Source organism: Thamnophis elegans, chromosome 5 (assembly GCF_009769535.1).
Source record: "Thamnophis elegans isolate rThaEle1 chromosome 5, rThaEle1.pri, whole genome shotgun sequence".
Lineage (NCBI taxonomy): Eukaryota > Metazoa > Chordata > Lepidosauria > Squamata > Colubridae > Thamnophis > Thamnophis elegans.
The window spans coordinates 63,864,150-63,879,606 of NC_045545.1; the positions used below are offsets into that span (position 1 = coordinate 63,864,150).

Consider the following 15,457-nt stretch of genomic DNA (forward strand, 5'->3'; position numbering starts at 1 on the left):
TGCCGATGACTGAAAAAAGAAAGGGGAAAAGATTTATTGCTGTGGGTGGGTTGGCCAAGGGACATGTGTTCCTTGCTTTAGAAGCTGCCACCATTGTCATGACTTTTTCAACAGCCAGGAAGGCAAGTGCAGGCAAAGTGGTGGTCAGGCCGGGGGCGGGGAAATTGCCCTCATGATAGATAGCAGCGGGGTGGAGGTGGGGTTGTGGGCTGGAAGGAGAGAACAAAACAAAGATTTTCAGACTCACACACTATTCTGTCACTAAGAGTTCCTGTCACTAAAATAATGGTCGTTAACGGAAGAACCTTAATTGGGTCTGAAACCTCATTTTGACATATTTGGTGTATTTTGGGAAGTTCTGCAGGCCACGCTGTACGAACAAAGAATGTGACCCTCAAACAGCATTTTAACTGACAGCACTTTTCTTTAAGGCAACTGAAGAATAGAGGGATTACGTTTTTTTCACTCAGTGAACGATAATCTATTTCATGTTCATTTATATTCACAAAATGTGTGAGCATTCCTGGAGGAACGAACATTGCTACTACTAACCTGTATATTTTTAACTGGCTACTTGGATAAATACATCATTCTTCAGTGGCGAATGTGCTCTTTTGGCTACCCCAGTTGTATTTTAAAGCAAATAAAGTTTAGGCTATGTTGTGAGATAACTTTAAGTTATGGCTACAACTGGGACCAGAATTGATGTCACTAAGTGAGATGGTTGTTAAGTGAGTTGCACCTGATTTTGCAATCCTTTTGTTGTCGTGGTAAAGCAATTAGTGCCACTGTAGTGTGAAAAATGCAATGGTTAAGTGAATCCAGCTTCACCAATTGGCTTTAGTCTTTGGAAGTTGGCTGGGAATATCGCAAATGGTGATCACATGACTCCGGGAAGCTGCAATCATCCTGCATACATCCCAGTTGTCAGGTGCCTGAATTTTGATCTGTGACCACTGGGATATTAGTATGGATTGTAAATCACTTTTTCGCTGTTGTTGTAAGGCAGTGTTTCCCAAACTTTTGACATATGTGTACCCCTTCTATAATTTTTGTAACGCTGAGTACCCCTGATAACGAAGTGCAGATATTCACGCCATGGCACGCCTCACAAGACTGTCTAACCGTTAGATAACATTGCAATTCTCTGGCGTTTAAACAGCTCTGCGGCTCAACGTCAACTGTTAATGTTCCCGCAGTTTTAAATGGCCGAACCTGAGCTGCGCGAAGGATGCGCAGAAGTTCCCTCCATAATGAGTTGCGATACGATGTACGATGGACCCAGTTCCCATGTAAAAACTGCGATATGGGCCTATTTCTTTCCTTGTTCTGCGGGTGCAGCTAAGCACGGTGCAGTGGATATTCCCACGTGATCCCCACCAAACTCCAGTGCAATGCATACCCCCACCAAACTCTTCCCGTACCCCTGGGGGTACACGTACCATCTGGGCTATTTTACATCTCTGGGTTAGTAATTGACTTCTACTCCTACTAGAATTAGATATGCATGCTTTTTAAATGCTTGAGCAAAGGGGGGGACCCTCCTCTTATTTTTGCAGCATCTGGGAGAAAGATTGTGTTTAAAAGGCCAGGCTCTGGTCCTGTCTCATTGTTGAAGCAGGTGTCAGATGATGACATGTCTTTCCCTCTTCATGTCAATTGCTCTGCTATAATGCCTTCTTACAAGACTGAATGATCTGGAAATCATTTTCATGAATGTTTCAGGCTACAGCCAGCCTTGTTCTTGAGGATATCTTCCCATTGGCCTCAGTTTTCATATGTACTTGGTACCCCCTTTCCACTTTGAAATTCACAAGATCCACAAGATGTGTGGATTAACTCCCAAAATTCCCCAGTTATTATCATAATAAAGCATATTAAAAGATATGCCACAGGACAGTTTACAGTTCAAATAGCATTATGAGGAAAAAATTAAGTTATTTAATGACCCTAATTTGAGAGATGAGATGAACTGAAAGTACTACTGATTTTTGCAGCTTTTTAAAAAAGTATTTACCCATATTTTCAGAGTATGAGATGCACCTTTTTCCCTCAAAAAGAGGCTGAAATCTGGATGTGTCTTATACACTGAATACAGCATTTTTTGCCTCCCGAAACCCCACCCCTTCACCAAATTGCTGTGCATAGCCTTTAGGAGCTTTCAAGTGCTCCTGGGGACTGGGGAAGGCAGAAATGAGAGAAAAATGGGCCATTTTTTTTCTCGATTTTGCCTCTAGTCCTCAGGAGCACCCTATGAGCCCCCCTAAAGGCTATTCATGTCCTTTTTTCAAAACAAAATGGGCTCATTTTTGGGGAAAACGGGCCATTTTGGGGAGGTCTGCAGAATGCAAAACCTTTTTTTTTAATTTGCCTCTTCAAAATCTTGGTGCATCTTATACTTTAAACATTACGGTAGATTTTATCTTAAAAAGTGAAGATCATTACATAAAAGCAATATCAACAGAAAATAGAAACAGTCAATGATAGTATCGTAACTATTGCATACTGTTGGAGTTTGCTTGATAGAAACTCTTAACTAACTAACCACTAACTTTGCATACATTTTTCTGCTGATTTCATATAGTTTTTTTATGGGCATAATTTGCAAAAGTTCAGCATAAGAATTCTTTTTTTGTGGTGTAGAGGTGAATGTGCAAAGTTTTCACAAAGTTTTATTCTGCCATTGTTTAAGTGTCTGGATTTCTCCATCTGGAATCTATTCATCTGTAAAACCTATTAGATGATGTTGGAAAACCTTAGCTGACAAGTTGGACATGAAACCCAAATACCATCTGGGGTACTTCTATTTTTTTTATCCACATGAAAATCAAATACTGTAATGTTTCCAGAAATTTTCAAGTTATCTCCTATACTCCAAAGCCAAATCAAATTTTAGAAAGAACTCATTCCTTAAACAACCCACAACTCCAGAGTTTGAAATGGGTTTAAAATGAATTGGATATCCCAACTTCCACCACTTCTGATAGGTCATTGCCCTATTTTAAAAAAGGGGGGGAGAATTGCCCACTCCTGGCTAAAATTGTGTTCTTTATGGTTCCAGGAAGGAAAGCAATGTAACAAGTAGTTGGGCGTAAGTGATATTTGATTGATTGATTATATACCACCAAGTTGTTTGGACTCCTGGCATCCACAAAGATTGGAATAAATAAGACAATATAATTGGGGCCAGAAACATCAAAGAGAGTACTGACTCATGCCCCTTAGAAAATAAATATTGCTCCAGGCCATACCTTGTCATGCAACATTTACAATCATATTAAAGTTGAAAAGCAATGTCCATAATTGCCACGGCAGGAGAAAATGTGTAAGCTTTATACCTTATACCTCTCGTTTTCAATTATATGCCTTCTGAGAATGGATTCCACATTGACTCATTTTCCACACTGACTAATCCACAGATGCCATTGCAATATACCATGAGAAGTCTTGTTATCACCTGTTAAGCATGTAGAGTTGTAAACATCTGCAAAAATTTCCTGCAGCCTCCTCACTCTCTATTTGGGTTATGTATTAAAGGCAGGAAACATGAAGGTAATTGTAACTGAAAGCTACCCTCCCCATCACTGTGGGCTCTGCCAATAATACTGGGATTATTGCTGTTTTCCCCAAACCGCTCTTTGCCAATCTACCTCAAGGGTTGGCAATGGATAAAGGTATAGCCCTGCCAAACTCTGGGGAATGGACAATTTGCTTCTGTACTGTACATTTCTGTGAAGTTCCAGAAACCATGTTGGGAGCCTCATATCTCAGGTTTTTAGAAATAGTTGCAGAAAGTTGTCCTATTCTCTTCAAGAGCCAATCAAAACCTCCTTTTTCTGCAATTGTTAAAATGCCCTCAAATAACTTTTCTTGATGTTCCTTAGTTATTTTGCAACTGGAGCTTCATGGAAAAGCTGCTATTCCAGATCTGCTGAGTTTCTGCATGACCATAGTAACCTGTAATTGTTCGTAATAATCACAAACTGAGACAACTGTGATATATTGAATTCATCTTGGGCTGAAAGAACTCAATTGTCAGGTGTATGCAATAAATATGCAAACAGGATCACAGGATGAAACATCTAATGAACATCACAAGGTCATCCTGGCATCAGGCAGATAAGCAGAGAGAGGAGCTTGGGTCAGTTAACAACCATGAGGGGATGGCAATGTATTCCAGATTAATGATTCTGTTTTATAATCTTCAATCTGCCTAGCTGTCAACCTTTTGATGTAGTCTAATAGAAAGCATCATCTGACAACCAAGCAAAGCTCCAAACCAAAGCAGAACAACTGTATGAGCTAATTCTATTTTATTATAAGGTTACATTAACATAATCTTGTAAATTGTAAGGTTGAATCTCCTGCCCTACTAGAGACCTGGTTGTGGAATTTTAACTTTGTGGAATAATTTGGGCAAAATAAAACTTCATTATAGATTTACAACACATTTTTGCATTTCAGAACAAGTCAATATAACTAGGTTCAGTTGATTATATCTACATAGGAAATTTAGTCAAATAATTTGAAGGCTAAGAACAGAGGTGTCCAACTTTGACAACTTAAGATTTGTGGTCTTCAAATCTCCAAATTTCCCAGGCAACCATTGAAGCCCATAAGTGTTCAAGTTCCCAAGGTTGGATACCCCTGGTTTGGACTTCTTTTTTTAAAAAATAAATCATTAAAAAACTGTTACTGAAGGCAAGTTATAATCTTCTAAATCTACTATAGATGGCACATCATAGAGTATTTGAAAACAAAGTAGATGGAGGATTCAGGGCATAACATTTATAGACACAGTAGATAGTTATCATCTCTTAAACCCAATTTATGTACATACAGAATGTTCTACTCATTGGTTCTTTGCCCGATACATATTATTACAAACATAGGTGCTAAATTTGTGATGGCCCATATTTTGGAAATATGTTGTTTAATTGTAAAATGTTTTTATTGATATGATAGATTTTGAGGTTGGATTCAAGGGAAAATCAAGGGAAAACTTTGGGACCCACATTTTTTTAAAAAAAAATCCTAGGAAAAAACACCTCTAGTGATATGATGCAGGACTTGTGTGTACCCAGTAAGAAACTTAGATATTTGTCTAGGGCATTTGCCTGATAGGTGGAGTCAGAAAAGCAGGTAGAAAAAGGCTGCATGGAAGGCAGCTTAGTGTCTACTGAAAAGTGATCACTAGATGGCAGAAGTGTGATATAAAAAATGTTTACTCTTGGCTGCCATCTAATGGTAGGTTATGTCTGTATACATAATCTGCAACCCAAATTGGGTGGCCACCTCTTCTAATGCAACCTTCTGGGTTATCCAGATATCCTGAGTCACCACCGCTGCCATTCTCTCCTCAATGCACCAAAACATGTCTGTTCCCATAAAGCTAGACACTATTTCTTCAAATGATGACTGATATTAAGATGGGAACCCCAGTTTGAAAATTTTGCCTTGGGATCCCTGAATCAGATAAAGTTTATATTACATCATCACCCTGCCTAATTCATGGAATTTATCTTGGGTTCAGATGATTCCCCATTTGGATACTTACTTCTTTTACCACTTTCTTATCATTTGTTTTCAAAGAATATTCATTAGGAAGAAAAATAAAATAAAATAATTGCCCCGCACCTTTTAAGTGACGTTGCTTGAAACTTGTCATTTGGAAGCATCTAGCAGCCATTTCTCCAAACCAACATATTCCTTCATTCATTCACTTTTCCAGGAAATGCAAATAATATTGGCCTGCTATATTGCAGAGTTTTACATCATCATTTTTTTTTCTCAGCCTAATTTGTGGGGTCTGCTTGTGATTTTTGCATATCCTGCAAGAGTCCCTCTTCCCAACCTTACTTAACAAGGAAAGTTGAGGTGTCTGTTCCTTGGATTGGGATAGGAATATATTCCTTCCTTCCATTATAAGGAAGTATGTCTGATGGAGACCAAAGAAGGAAAGTGAGAACATCCCCCAAATCTTCTCAGCTGGAGATTTCTCTGTCTCACAGGATCATTAGGAGCAGCAGGAGCAGGAGTAGAAAAGAGTTGTAGGTTTGTTTCATGTGCTTTAAAATAATATTGTAGTACTTTGCTTGCAGTGGCTTATAATGCTTGTAAACCACCCCAAATCACACAGTGTCACAGATATGTCATCAGCTTTCTGATCTCTTTGTTTCAAACCAATTATTTATTTATTTTTACCACACCATGCTTCCAACTTATGCTCAATATTCCAAGAGAAAGGTTGGAGAGACATAGGAGTCATAGAGCATAACTTTTTCATTTTTGCCTCAGTTATAATGGAGTGAGAAACCTGTTGATTTCCAGACACTACTCAAAGATATTTTTATCAGTTCCAACCAATATCCTAGTTTTGGATCCATTATCAGAAGAACATAGAATTCCCATTCTTGTTTTAGGTTAGATAGAAGCACTATCAGTTGTTACAAGGCCTCTTATTTTAGATCTTTCTTATGATGGGGAAAAAAAACAGATTCAAATTTATCTCCTAAGAAAAAAGGTTCTGAAGGCATTATCACATGTGAATCTTAAATCAGTCAGAAATAAAAAAAAACCAATCTGACTAATATTAACTGGAATACTTGTTCTGTTTTCCTTCATTGTCACACTAATAACATTAGACATGTGGGTGTGCTGAAGTGCTATGAGGGCACATGACTGTAGTGTTATTTAGAATATTTGTTTATGAGCGTCTGCAAAAAAAACCCATGGCTTTGATGCAGGAAATGAGCATTGAGAGGTAACTGTAGCATAGCTCCTGCTATCTAAGAAAAAACATATTTCTTAATATGAAGTAGAAAATTGTCAGAGGACTTCACAAAACCAGGGAGAGAATGCACTTTTGGCAAAGAATAAAAAAAGTAATTATAACTAAAAGCAGAGATAAAACAGTGTGTTTATGAGAGGCGGATGACTTCAAAGCCCTTGAATTAAGGAGCCCCTTGAGGGACAAGTGGATTATGAGGTCTAACTCTGAATCACACGATTCAGATTTCCAAGATCTTTGTCTTACTTTCCAGTGTATACAAGTTGGGAATTTGTGCTTTCTCTGTGGCTACCATTCCCTCCTGGAAGTCCATAGAGACCTGAACCTGCTGCCCTCCTGCCCTCCTTAGCTTTTTCAGGAGGCCACAAGGCAGAGGGATTTGAAACTCCACTTAATAGTTTTGTTAATGGAATTGTTCCCCAAGGAAGCCTGATATATCTTTGTTTTTATGTTGTTGTATTTCTCTTTTAGTCCACATTTTGATCCTACAGTTACTTGGTCCCAAGAATGACTAGCAAACGGAATTAAATAAATTAATCATTAAAGCAGGTAGATGGATGACTTCAGAAGTTCTGATCTTCAGATGTATCCCCTTTTCTTGTTACTGATGCACCAGTAATGATGAAGATCAAAGAAAATTCCATATCCTTTCTACAGGTGTAACTCGAAAAATTAGAATATCGTGCAAAAGTTCATTTATTTCAGTAATGCAACTTAAAAGGTGAAACTAATATATGAGATAGGCTCATTACATGCAAAGCAAGATAGTTCAAGCTGTGATTCATCATTAATTGTGATGATTATGGCTTACAAGTCATGAAAACCCCCAAATCCACAATCTCAGAATATTAGAATATTGTGAAAAAACTGCAATATTCTAGGCTCAAAGTGTCCCACTCTAATCAGCTAATTAAGCCATAACACCTGCAAAGGGTTCCTGAGCCTTTAAATGGTCTCTCAGTCTGGTTCAGTAGGAATCACAATCATGGGAAAGACTGCTGATCTGACAGTTGTGCAGAAAACCATCACAGACACCCTCCATAAGGAGGGAAAGCCTCAAACGGTAATTGCAAAAGAAGTTGGATGTTCCCAAAGTGCTGTATCAAAGCACATTAATAGAAAGTTATGTGGAAGGGAAAAGTGTGGAAGAAAAAGGTGCACAAGCAGCAGGGATGACGCAGCCCGGAAAGGATTGTCAGGAAAAGGCCATTCAAAAGTGTTGGGGACTTTCACAAGGAGTGGACTGAGGCTGGAGTCAGTGCATCAAGAGCCACCACACAGATGGATCCTGGACATGGGCTTCAAATGTCGTATTCCTCTTGTAAAACCACTCCTAAACAACAAATAACATCAGAAGTGTCTTACCTGGGCTAAAGAAAAACAGACCTGGTCTGTTGCTCAGTGGTCCAAAGTCCTCTTTTCTGATGAGAGCAACTTTTGCATCTCATTTGGACACCAAGGAGTATGGAAGAAGAATGGAGAGGCACACACTGCAAGATGCTTGAAGCCCAGTGTGAAGTTTCCACAGTCTTTGTTGATTTGGAGAGCCATGTCATCTGCTGGTGTTGGTCCACTGTGCTTCATTAAGTCCAGGGTCAACGCAGCCGTTTACCAGGAGATTTTGCAGCACTTCATGCTTCCTTCCGCAGACGAGCTTTATGAGGATTCTGACTTCATTTTCCCGCAGGACTTGGCACCTGCCCACACTGCTAAAAGCACCAAAACCTGGTTCAATGACTGTGGGATTACTGTGCTTGATTGGCCAGCAAACTCGCCTAACCTGAACCCCATAAAGAATCTATGGAGCATTGCCAAGAGAAGATGAGAGACATGACACCGAACAATGCAGAAGAGCTGAAGGCCGCTATTGAAGCATCCTGGTCTTCCATAACCCCTCAGCAGTGCGACAGGCTGATAGCTTCCATGCCACGCCGCATTGAGGCAGTAATTGCTGCAAAAGGGGCCCAAACCAGGTATTGAGTACATATGCATGCTTATACTTTCAGAGGTCTGATATTGTTCTATGTACAATCCTTGTTTTATTGATTGCATGTAATAATATAATTTTCCGAGATTGTGGATTTGGGGTTTTCATTGAGCTGTAAGCCATAATCATCACAATTATAACAAATCACGGCTTGAACTATCTTGCTTCGTATGTAATGAGTCTATCTCATATATTAGTTTCACCTGTTAAGTTGCATTACTGAAATAAATGAACTTTTGCACGATATTCTAATTTTCGAGTTTCACCTGTAGGTTCCAAAGTTGTAATGGAACATGGAATAAGAACATTTGTAGGCCAAATTTAAACCATGGAACCAAGATTTCCCACATTTGACTAAGACTCACTGAAAAGTGTGATATATACTGTAGCTGATCTAGTCATTCTCGCTCCATCAGCCCACTAATTCTCTGTTTTTATTACTGCACATTACTGTGATGGTGAAATCAATGGAATGATTTTGCTACAGTGAAGAAGCATAACATTCCATCACATATGTTCAATCCAGATTGCATTATTTGTTCTGTAATTGGTTTTACAGATTTTAAGGGTTATGTGTTATTGGTTGTTTTAACATTGTTTTTCGTCATTCTGGATTATATCTATGAAGAACAATATGGATAAAACAGTTTATTACTTTCTTCTTCATGTATATAGATTGGGATTCTCTATTTTGGAGAATATAATCTCAGCATCCTCATTGCATTCTACCCTAATTTAGCCCAACAGAATATATTTTAAAATCTCTGGAGGGTTAAATTGTTCTTGTAAACATGGAGGCATTCACTGTTCATCAGTCTCCTCAGTGTCGCTGCATGCACTGTTGCTCGCTTGTCATTTAAGCTTATGGCTATGGAATAAGCCTCAAACTCTGCCCTGAAATTGTCCCAGTTACTGCTGCAATCTCCACTCACCCTCACGGCCTCAGGTGGTGGTATGCTGTTAGCGGTTGTTATGCTGATACTTCTCTTGATTCAAATGCTTCCAAGACAGGACTGCAAGTGGTAGACTGGTATGCATCAAGTGTGTAGAGACAGCGAAGATTCAACTGCTTCTGGAGCCATATTTCATGTAGAGTAAATAAGCATACCACAAGCCATCACTGTGCAGAAACCATTTTACTAGCGAGTGAGTAATACAACAGGAGCAGGAAATGCATCACAGGAACAATAGAGATGAATCCTAGAGTGGCAATGTGAAAAAGGAAGCAACTACAATAGAGAGGAATGGTAGAGCTGCACATCAGGTAGACATACCATATTTTTCAGAGTATAAGACGCTCTGGAGTATAAAATCACCAGTCCTCCTGAGGGAAAGGAAACTATTTTTAAAATAATTAAAAAGGCCAAGGTAGTTGCTCCCAGACTCTAAGTCACAGTGACTCTGAGTCTCCTTAGTGCAGTTAGTAGGAGGAGGCTAGAGAACTATGGGTCTCCTTTGCATAAGGAATTTATCGCCTTTAAGAGTCAACCAAGGGTTAAAATGCAAAAAAATTCTATATGCAAATGAGGCACGTGATACTCCCGCCTCCTCCTGCAGAGGGCACTTTATTTAGAGCCTATTTTAAAACGTTTAAGCAGAGTCATCCACTTGGTGACTCTACCAGCAACTAGCCTAGCCTGCCTGGCTCTGGCTAGACCAAATCTAGCATTTTCGATGCAGCTGGAAGGTATATGGGTCAGAGCGAGGGGGCAGGGGGGAGGAATTCAATTTATTTGTAATGTAAGTAATTGTAATTTGTTTTTATTATCTGTATGTACGTGTGTATGTGGTTTTTTTTTTACTCGCATCTGCTGGCACATCTATTTTTATTTTCATTTATTATTTTTCATTTATTATTTTTCATTTATTATTTTTTTTTTATTTTTATTTTTTTTAAAGCCATGCTGCCTCAGTGCGCCATAAAGAGAAACATGTCCTGGTTTGTGGCCGGGCGGCATGCACTTTAAAATGCAAGCGTGCCACCCGGCCACAAACCAGGATATGTTTCGCTGAATGGCCGGCCGGCGTGAAGGCATGCCGGCAGTTTAGAGCTCGGGCGCCATTCAGCGAAACATGTTTCGCTGAATGGCAGCCGAGACCTGCCTGCCGGCACGCTAAAGTCCCAGCATGCCTTTGAAGTGCCGGCTTGCCTTCTGCGCCGGCCCACGCGGAAGGCAAGCCAACATTTAAAGGCATGCCGGCAGTTTAGAAATCGGCGCCATTCAGTGAAACATGTTTTGCTGAATGGTGGCCGAGGGGCACGCTAAAGTGCCGGCATGCCTTTGAAGTGCCGGGTTGCCTTCCGCGCGGGCCAGCGCAGAAAGGCAAGCCGGCACTTCAAAGTCATGCCGGCACTTTAGCGTGCCCCTCGGCCGCCATTCAGCAAAACATGTTTCGCTGAATGGCGGCCGAGCTCTAAACTGCCGGCATGCCTTTAAATGCCGGTTTGCCTTTAAGGCATGCCGGCACTTTAGCGTCCCGGCAGGCAGGCCTCGGCTGCCATTCAGCGAAACATGTGTCGCTGAATGGCGGCCGAGCCCTGCTGGCACTCTAAAGCCTTCTGGGCCTGCCGGCCATTCAGCGTTCGCACCCAGCGCTCGCACGCCCACAGGATGGCGCCGGGGAGGAGAGGAACTGCGCGGGTCCCACCACTCATGGTACGGGCGAGGATTGGCCGGCTGAGGGTGGGGGTGGCTGCTGCCGAGGCCTCCAGCCTTGCAATCCTGGGCGGGGAAGGCGAAGGTTCGATCCGGAGCTGCGGAAGACTGTTGTACCGGGAGGCCTCCGCCCCGGGATCCCCCGCTCTCCCCATTCAGATTACCCCCAAACCCAAAGGAGCCTGGGCGCAGGGGTGCATGCCAGGGAAGACGGGGTTTGCGGGCGCAGAGGAGGAAGGGGCGATCTCCCCCTCCGTTCATCTGTCCTGTTGCAGAGCCCCTCCCGGGGGAGGCGGAGGCGGCGAGTGCGCTGATCCCCGTTTGCAAGACCAGCCATCCGCCTTCTTGTCCCGTTGGGAAGGGGGTGGGTGGAAGACAAGAAGGGGGCAGGCTGGCCTCGCCGTGCATTTCCCCTATTCCCCCCTCCCAATATAGGTGCAGAGAAAGAGCCAGGCTTCAGAAAGGAAAGGATATTTTTAATAATTTTCTTTGTCTGAATATGATTTCCCATTGAGGAAAAGGGGAGTTTTAATTCCCCACTAGTAAAAAAAAGTTTAGTCTTTGAAGGGCCCTTGTGTGACATCTGCCTCTGTGTGTTGTGTGTGTGGTGTGTGTGTGTGTGTGTGTGTGTGTGACATCAGTGCCTCACCAGCCATAAACCTCACCGCACGTCACTGGACGCACCCAATTTTCACCCTCTTTTAGGGGGGGGGAAAGATCCGTCTTATACTTTGAAAAATACGGTAACACCTGAACCGGTTCAGAGGCATGGCAGGCCTGGGTCACTGCCGGTTCCAGCGACCCAGGTTGCCAAACCACTGCCGGTTCAGTTGAACCGGTCTGAACCAGTAGGAACCCACCACTGATCCATTTCAGTTGGATTTCAATTGTGGTTTTGTATGGATCATGCTCTTCAGTGACCTGGATATAACTGGGGTGGGGTTGGTGGCCCCATTTTGTGCTCCTTGATCTGTCAAAAGTTTCTGATACCGTTGATCATGGTATTCTTTTGGCTCAGCTCCAAAGATTAAGAGTGGTAGTCATCATTTTGTGGTGATTCTCCTTCCTTTCTCTGTGGCCAGTTTCAATCAGGCAGAAGAAATTGAGCTCATGTCCCCTCATTTGTGCAGACTGCAGGTTCTACCTTCCCACTCTTTCTATTTACTTTCCATACGAAACTGCTGGGTCAGATTACCCCTGTTTCCCTGAAAATAAGACCTCCACGGATAATAAGCCCAATTGGCCTTTTGAGCACATGCACTAAAATAAGCCCTCCTCAAAAAGAAGTTCTGCCTGAAAATATTGCAACACAGCAGCAGCCACGAGGTGACCACGCTCGCAGCCTCCTGCACCTCAAAAATAATAAGACCTCTCCAAAAATGAGGCCAAATGCTTATTTCAGGGGTCAAAAGAAAATAAGACCCTGTCTTATTTTTGGGGAAACATGGTATCTGTTGGCTTGTGGTCAGCTGTCACCATTATACCAATAATACCCAGTGGTACATCTGGATCTCAGGCTGTTTTCTACCTATTACAAGTACAGTATTATTTATTGCAAGATTTACTGTGATGGAATTGTCTTGCAGCCCTTTTTGTTTTAAATTGATGTATTTAGCTATAACTTGTTGTTTGGCTGAAGGGTATTTAATATATAAATATATTAAATGAGTAATATGTTTTGTTTGTCCTGTTCCCTTATTCATAACTTTTATACATAATATAACAGAAATGGAGATCAATTTTTATGCTTCATTATTTAATATACTAATCATGTTATCTCATCTTGAAGCTACTTTCTTTAAAGTTCCCCTCCTTTTTTGCCTCACACTAAATCAAATGTTTTTGTGAACAGTGTAATATAGACTGTTTTATAACAGTCAAATGTCTTATGAAACAAAACAAGCATTTGATGTAGTGTTTTATTTAGAAGCCAAGATTAAAATGTGCAGTTCCTGAAGAGGCTTTATCTATGTACTGAAAATGTAGGGAAATTATTTCAAGGTTAAATGATTAAAGGGGATTTCCTGAAGATAACAGATATTTTAGTTTTATTTATCTGCATGCTTTCATATCCTATCTTACTGCTCAAAACCTTCAAGTTGATTTTATAATAAATTTATAGAATGATAAAACAGAATTCCTTCAGTTTGAGAGCCTGTAAAGCATGGAAAAAGCCAAAAATAACAATGTACAATGGCCCTAGAAATTATGGCTTCCGTTTAGCCATGTATCAGGCTACTGTAGCTTATTCCAGTTGGTAGGATTTCTCTTATTTAACCAGCTCTGGATTACAAAGTTTTGGCTTCACATGGTATATGAATCCAGCTTGTATTCAGATTAATAAATACAGCCCACAAACTAGGGATATTTTTTTAATACTGTGAGGATCCTATATAAGATCTAAGAGTTTAACTTTTTTTCTTTTTCTTTTTTCTGTGTCTTCAAGTCAGTGTTGATTTCTGGTGACTACGTGTAGTTTTCTTGGCAAGGTATTTTTAGAAGTGGTTTTCCATTGCCTCCTTCACAGGACTGACAGGGAGAGACAGAGGGAGGAAGAGAGGAAGGGAGTGAGGGAGGGAGAGGGGGGTGTCACCCCTCTGGCTTTGTGCCCAAAGCAAAACTAGAAATCACAATCTCCCAGTTTTTAGCCAGGTGTTTTAACCATCACCCCAAACTGGTTGTCAAAGTTGAACTGGGGTTTACACTACAACTGTTTCAATTTTTTATTTATTTTATATTTTTCAGTGATCTAAGTATGAACAACATCAGTGAACTGCTGCCTGGAGATTTCCATCACTTACATTTTCTGGAAGAATTGTAAGTATTACGAAACATACATTGTCTTGACATCTTTTAATAGATTCTATAAATAATACCCAATACTGAACAAGTTATATTTGAATGCGAGGCAGAAAAATCTCAGACCACTCATCCTATTAATAGCAGTAAACACGCGCGCGCACGCACACACACACACACACACACACACACACACACACACCCCTCAGTAAATTATTGTATTATTATTTAGCTGGTAAAAACTATGTTTCCCTTCCTGACATTCAAACTTGTTTCTGTAGCAACTGATAATATACTGCTTCATGTAATCTTATCTTGAAGCTACTTCATGGTTTCTTTAAAGTTTCCCTACTTTTTTAAAATTTATCTGCATAAAGGTAGAACTTTTCCACATGTTTACAACAAGGGTGTCCAACCTTGGAAACTTTAAGACTTGTGGACTTCAACTCCCTGAATTCTCCAATCACTTAGGGAATATTGTGTGTGCATTCTGATTGTCACATCTCATATATAATTTTCCAAAATAGGGAAAATACGAATGTCAAACAAAACAAAAAAAACATGATATTGGCTTTTATTTAGACAATGTGAACATGGGGATATATATATAATATGACTTTGTGGAAAGCCATTAAATGCAATTTGCTCTTTGGCTGAAGCAGGCATGATAATTCATAAATCATAGGTTATAAGCCATGAAAATACAATACATTTTGACAGAAATATTAATTCCAGTTTTACAGAAATACATGTGGATGTAATTTCTTGTCACTTCTAATCAAGAGTTTCAAAATGTCACTATTTGTAACAGAAGTGACAGTTGATTTTGTTGAAAGACAGTGTTTGAAATTAAGAATCTCAATCATACCATTAACTTTTTTGTGATAAATTCAGGCAGATCATCATGATGTTATGTTTATTAGATAACAAAGAACCATTTGACCATTCCTAACTCTTTCAAAATAATCAAAAGAAATTGTGATGAAACTGATCTTGAATAGATTCATCTAACTAGTCACAATATTTAGATCATCACTGGTTAAATATGTATATTAAAAACTGGCATATTTAATTCTATTTTATAATGGATTCACCATTCATTCCTATATAGTGTAAATAGTAATCTTAGTATATGCAGTTACAAAAATGAACATCTACTATTTTATCCTAGCAATATGTTAGAAATATGTTGAGATCCCTGATCATTAGGTCTTCTGGAGCTTG

General features: G+C 40.2%; 1 protein-coding gene across 1 annotated transcript in view; it reads left to right on the forward strand.

Annotated features, from left to right (window-relative positions):
- The window catches only part of LGR6 (leucine rich repeat containing G protein-coupled receptor 6), a 133,481-nt gene that overhangs the window by 38,297 nt on the left and 79,727 nt on the right, over nt 1-15,457 (forward strand). Inside the window, exon 2 of the mRNA XM_032218588.1 lies at nt 14,180-14,251. Within this exon, the coding sequence (XP_032074479.1) occupies nt 14,180-14,251 (72 nt within the window). The remainder of the gene's footprint in view (nt 1-14,179; nt 14,252-15,457) is intronic.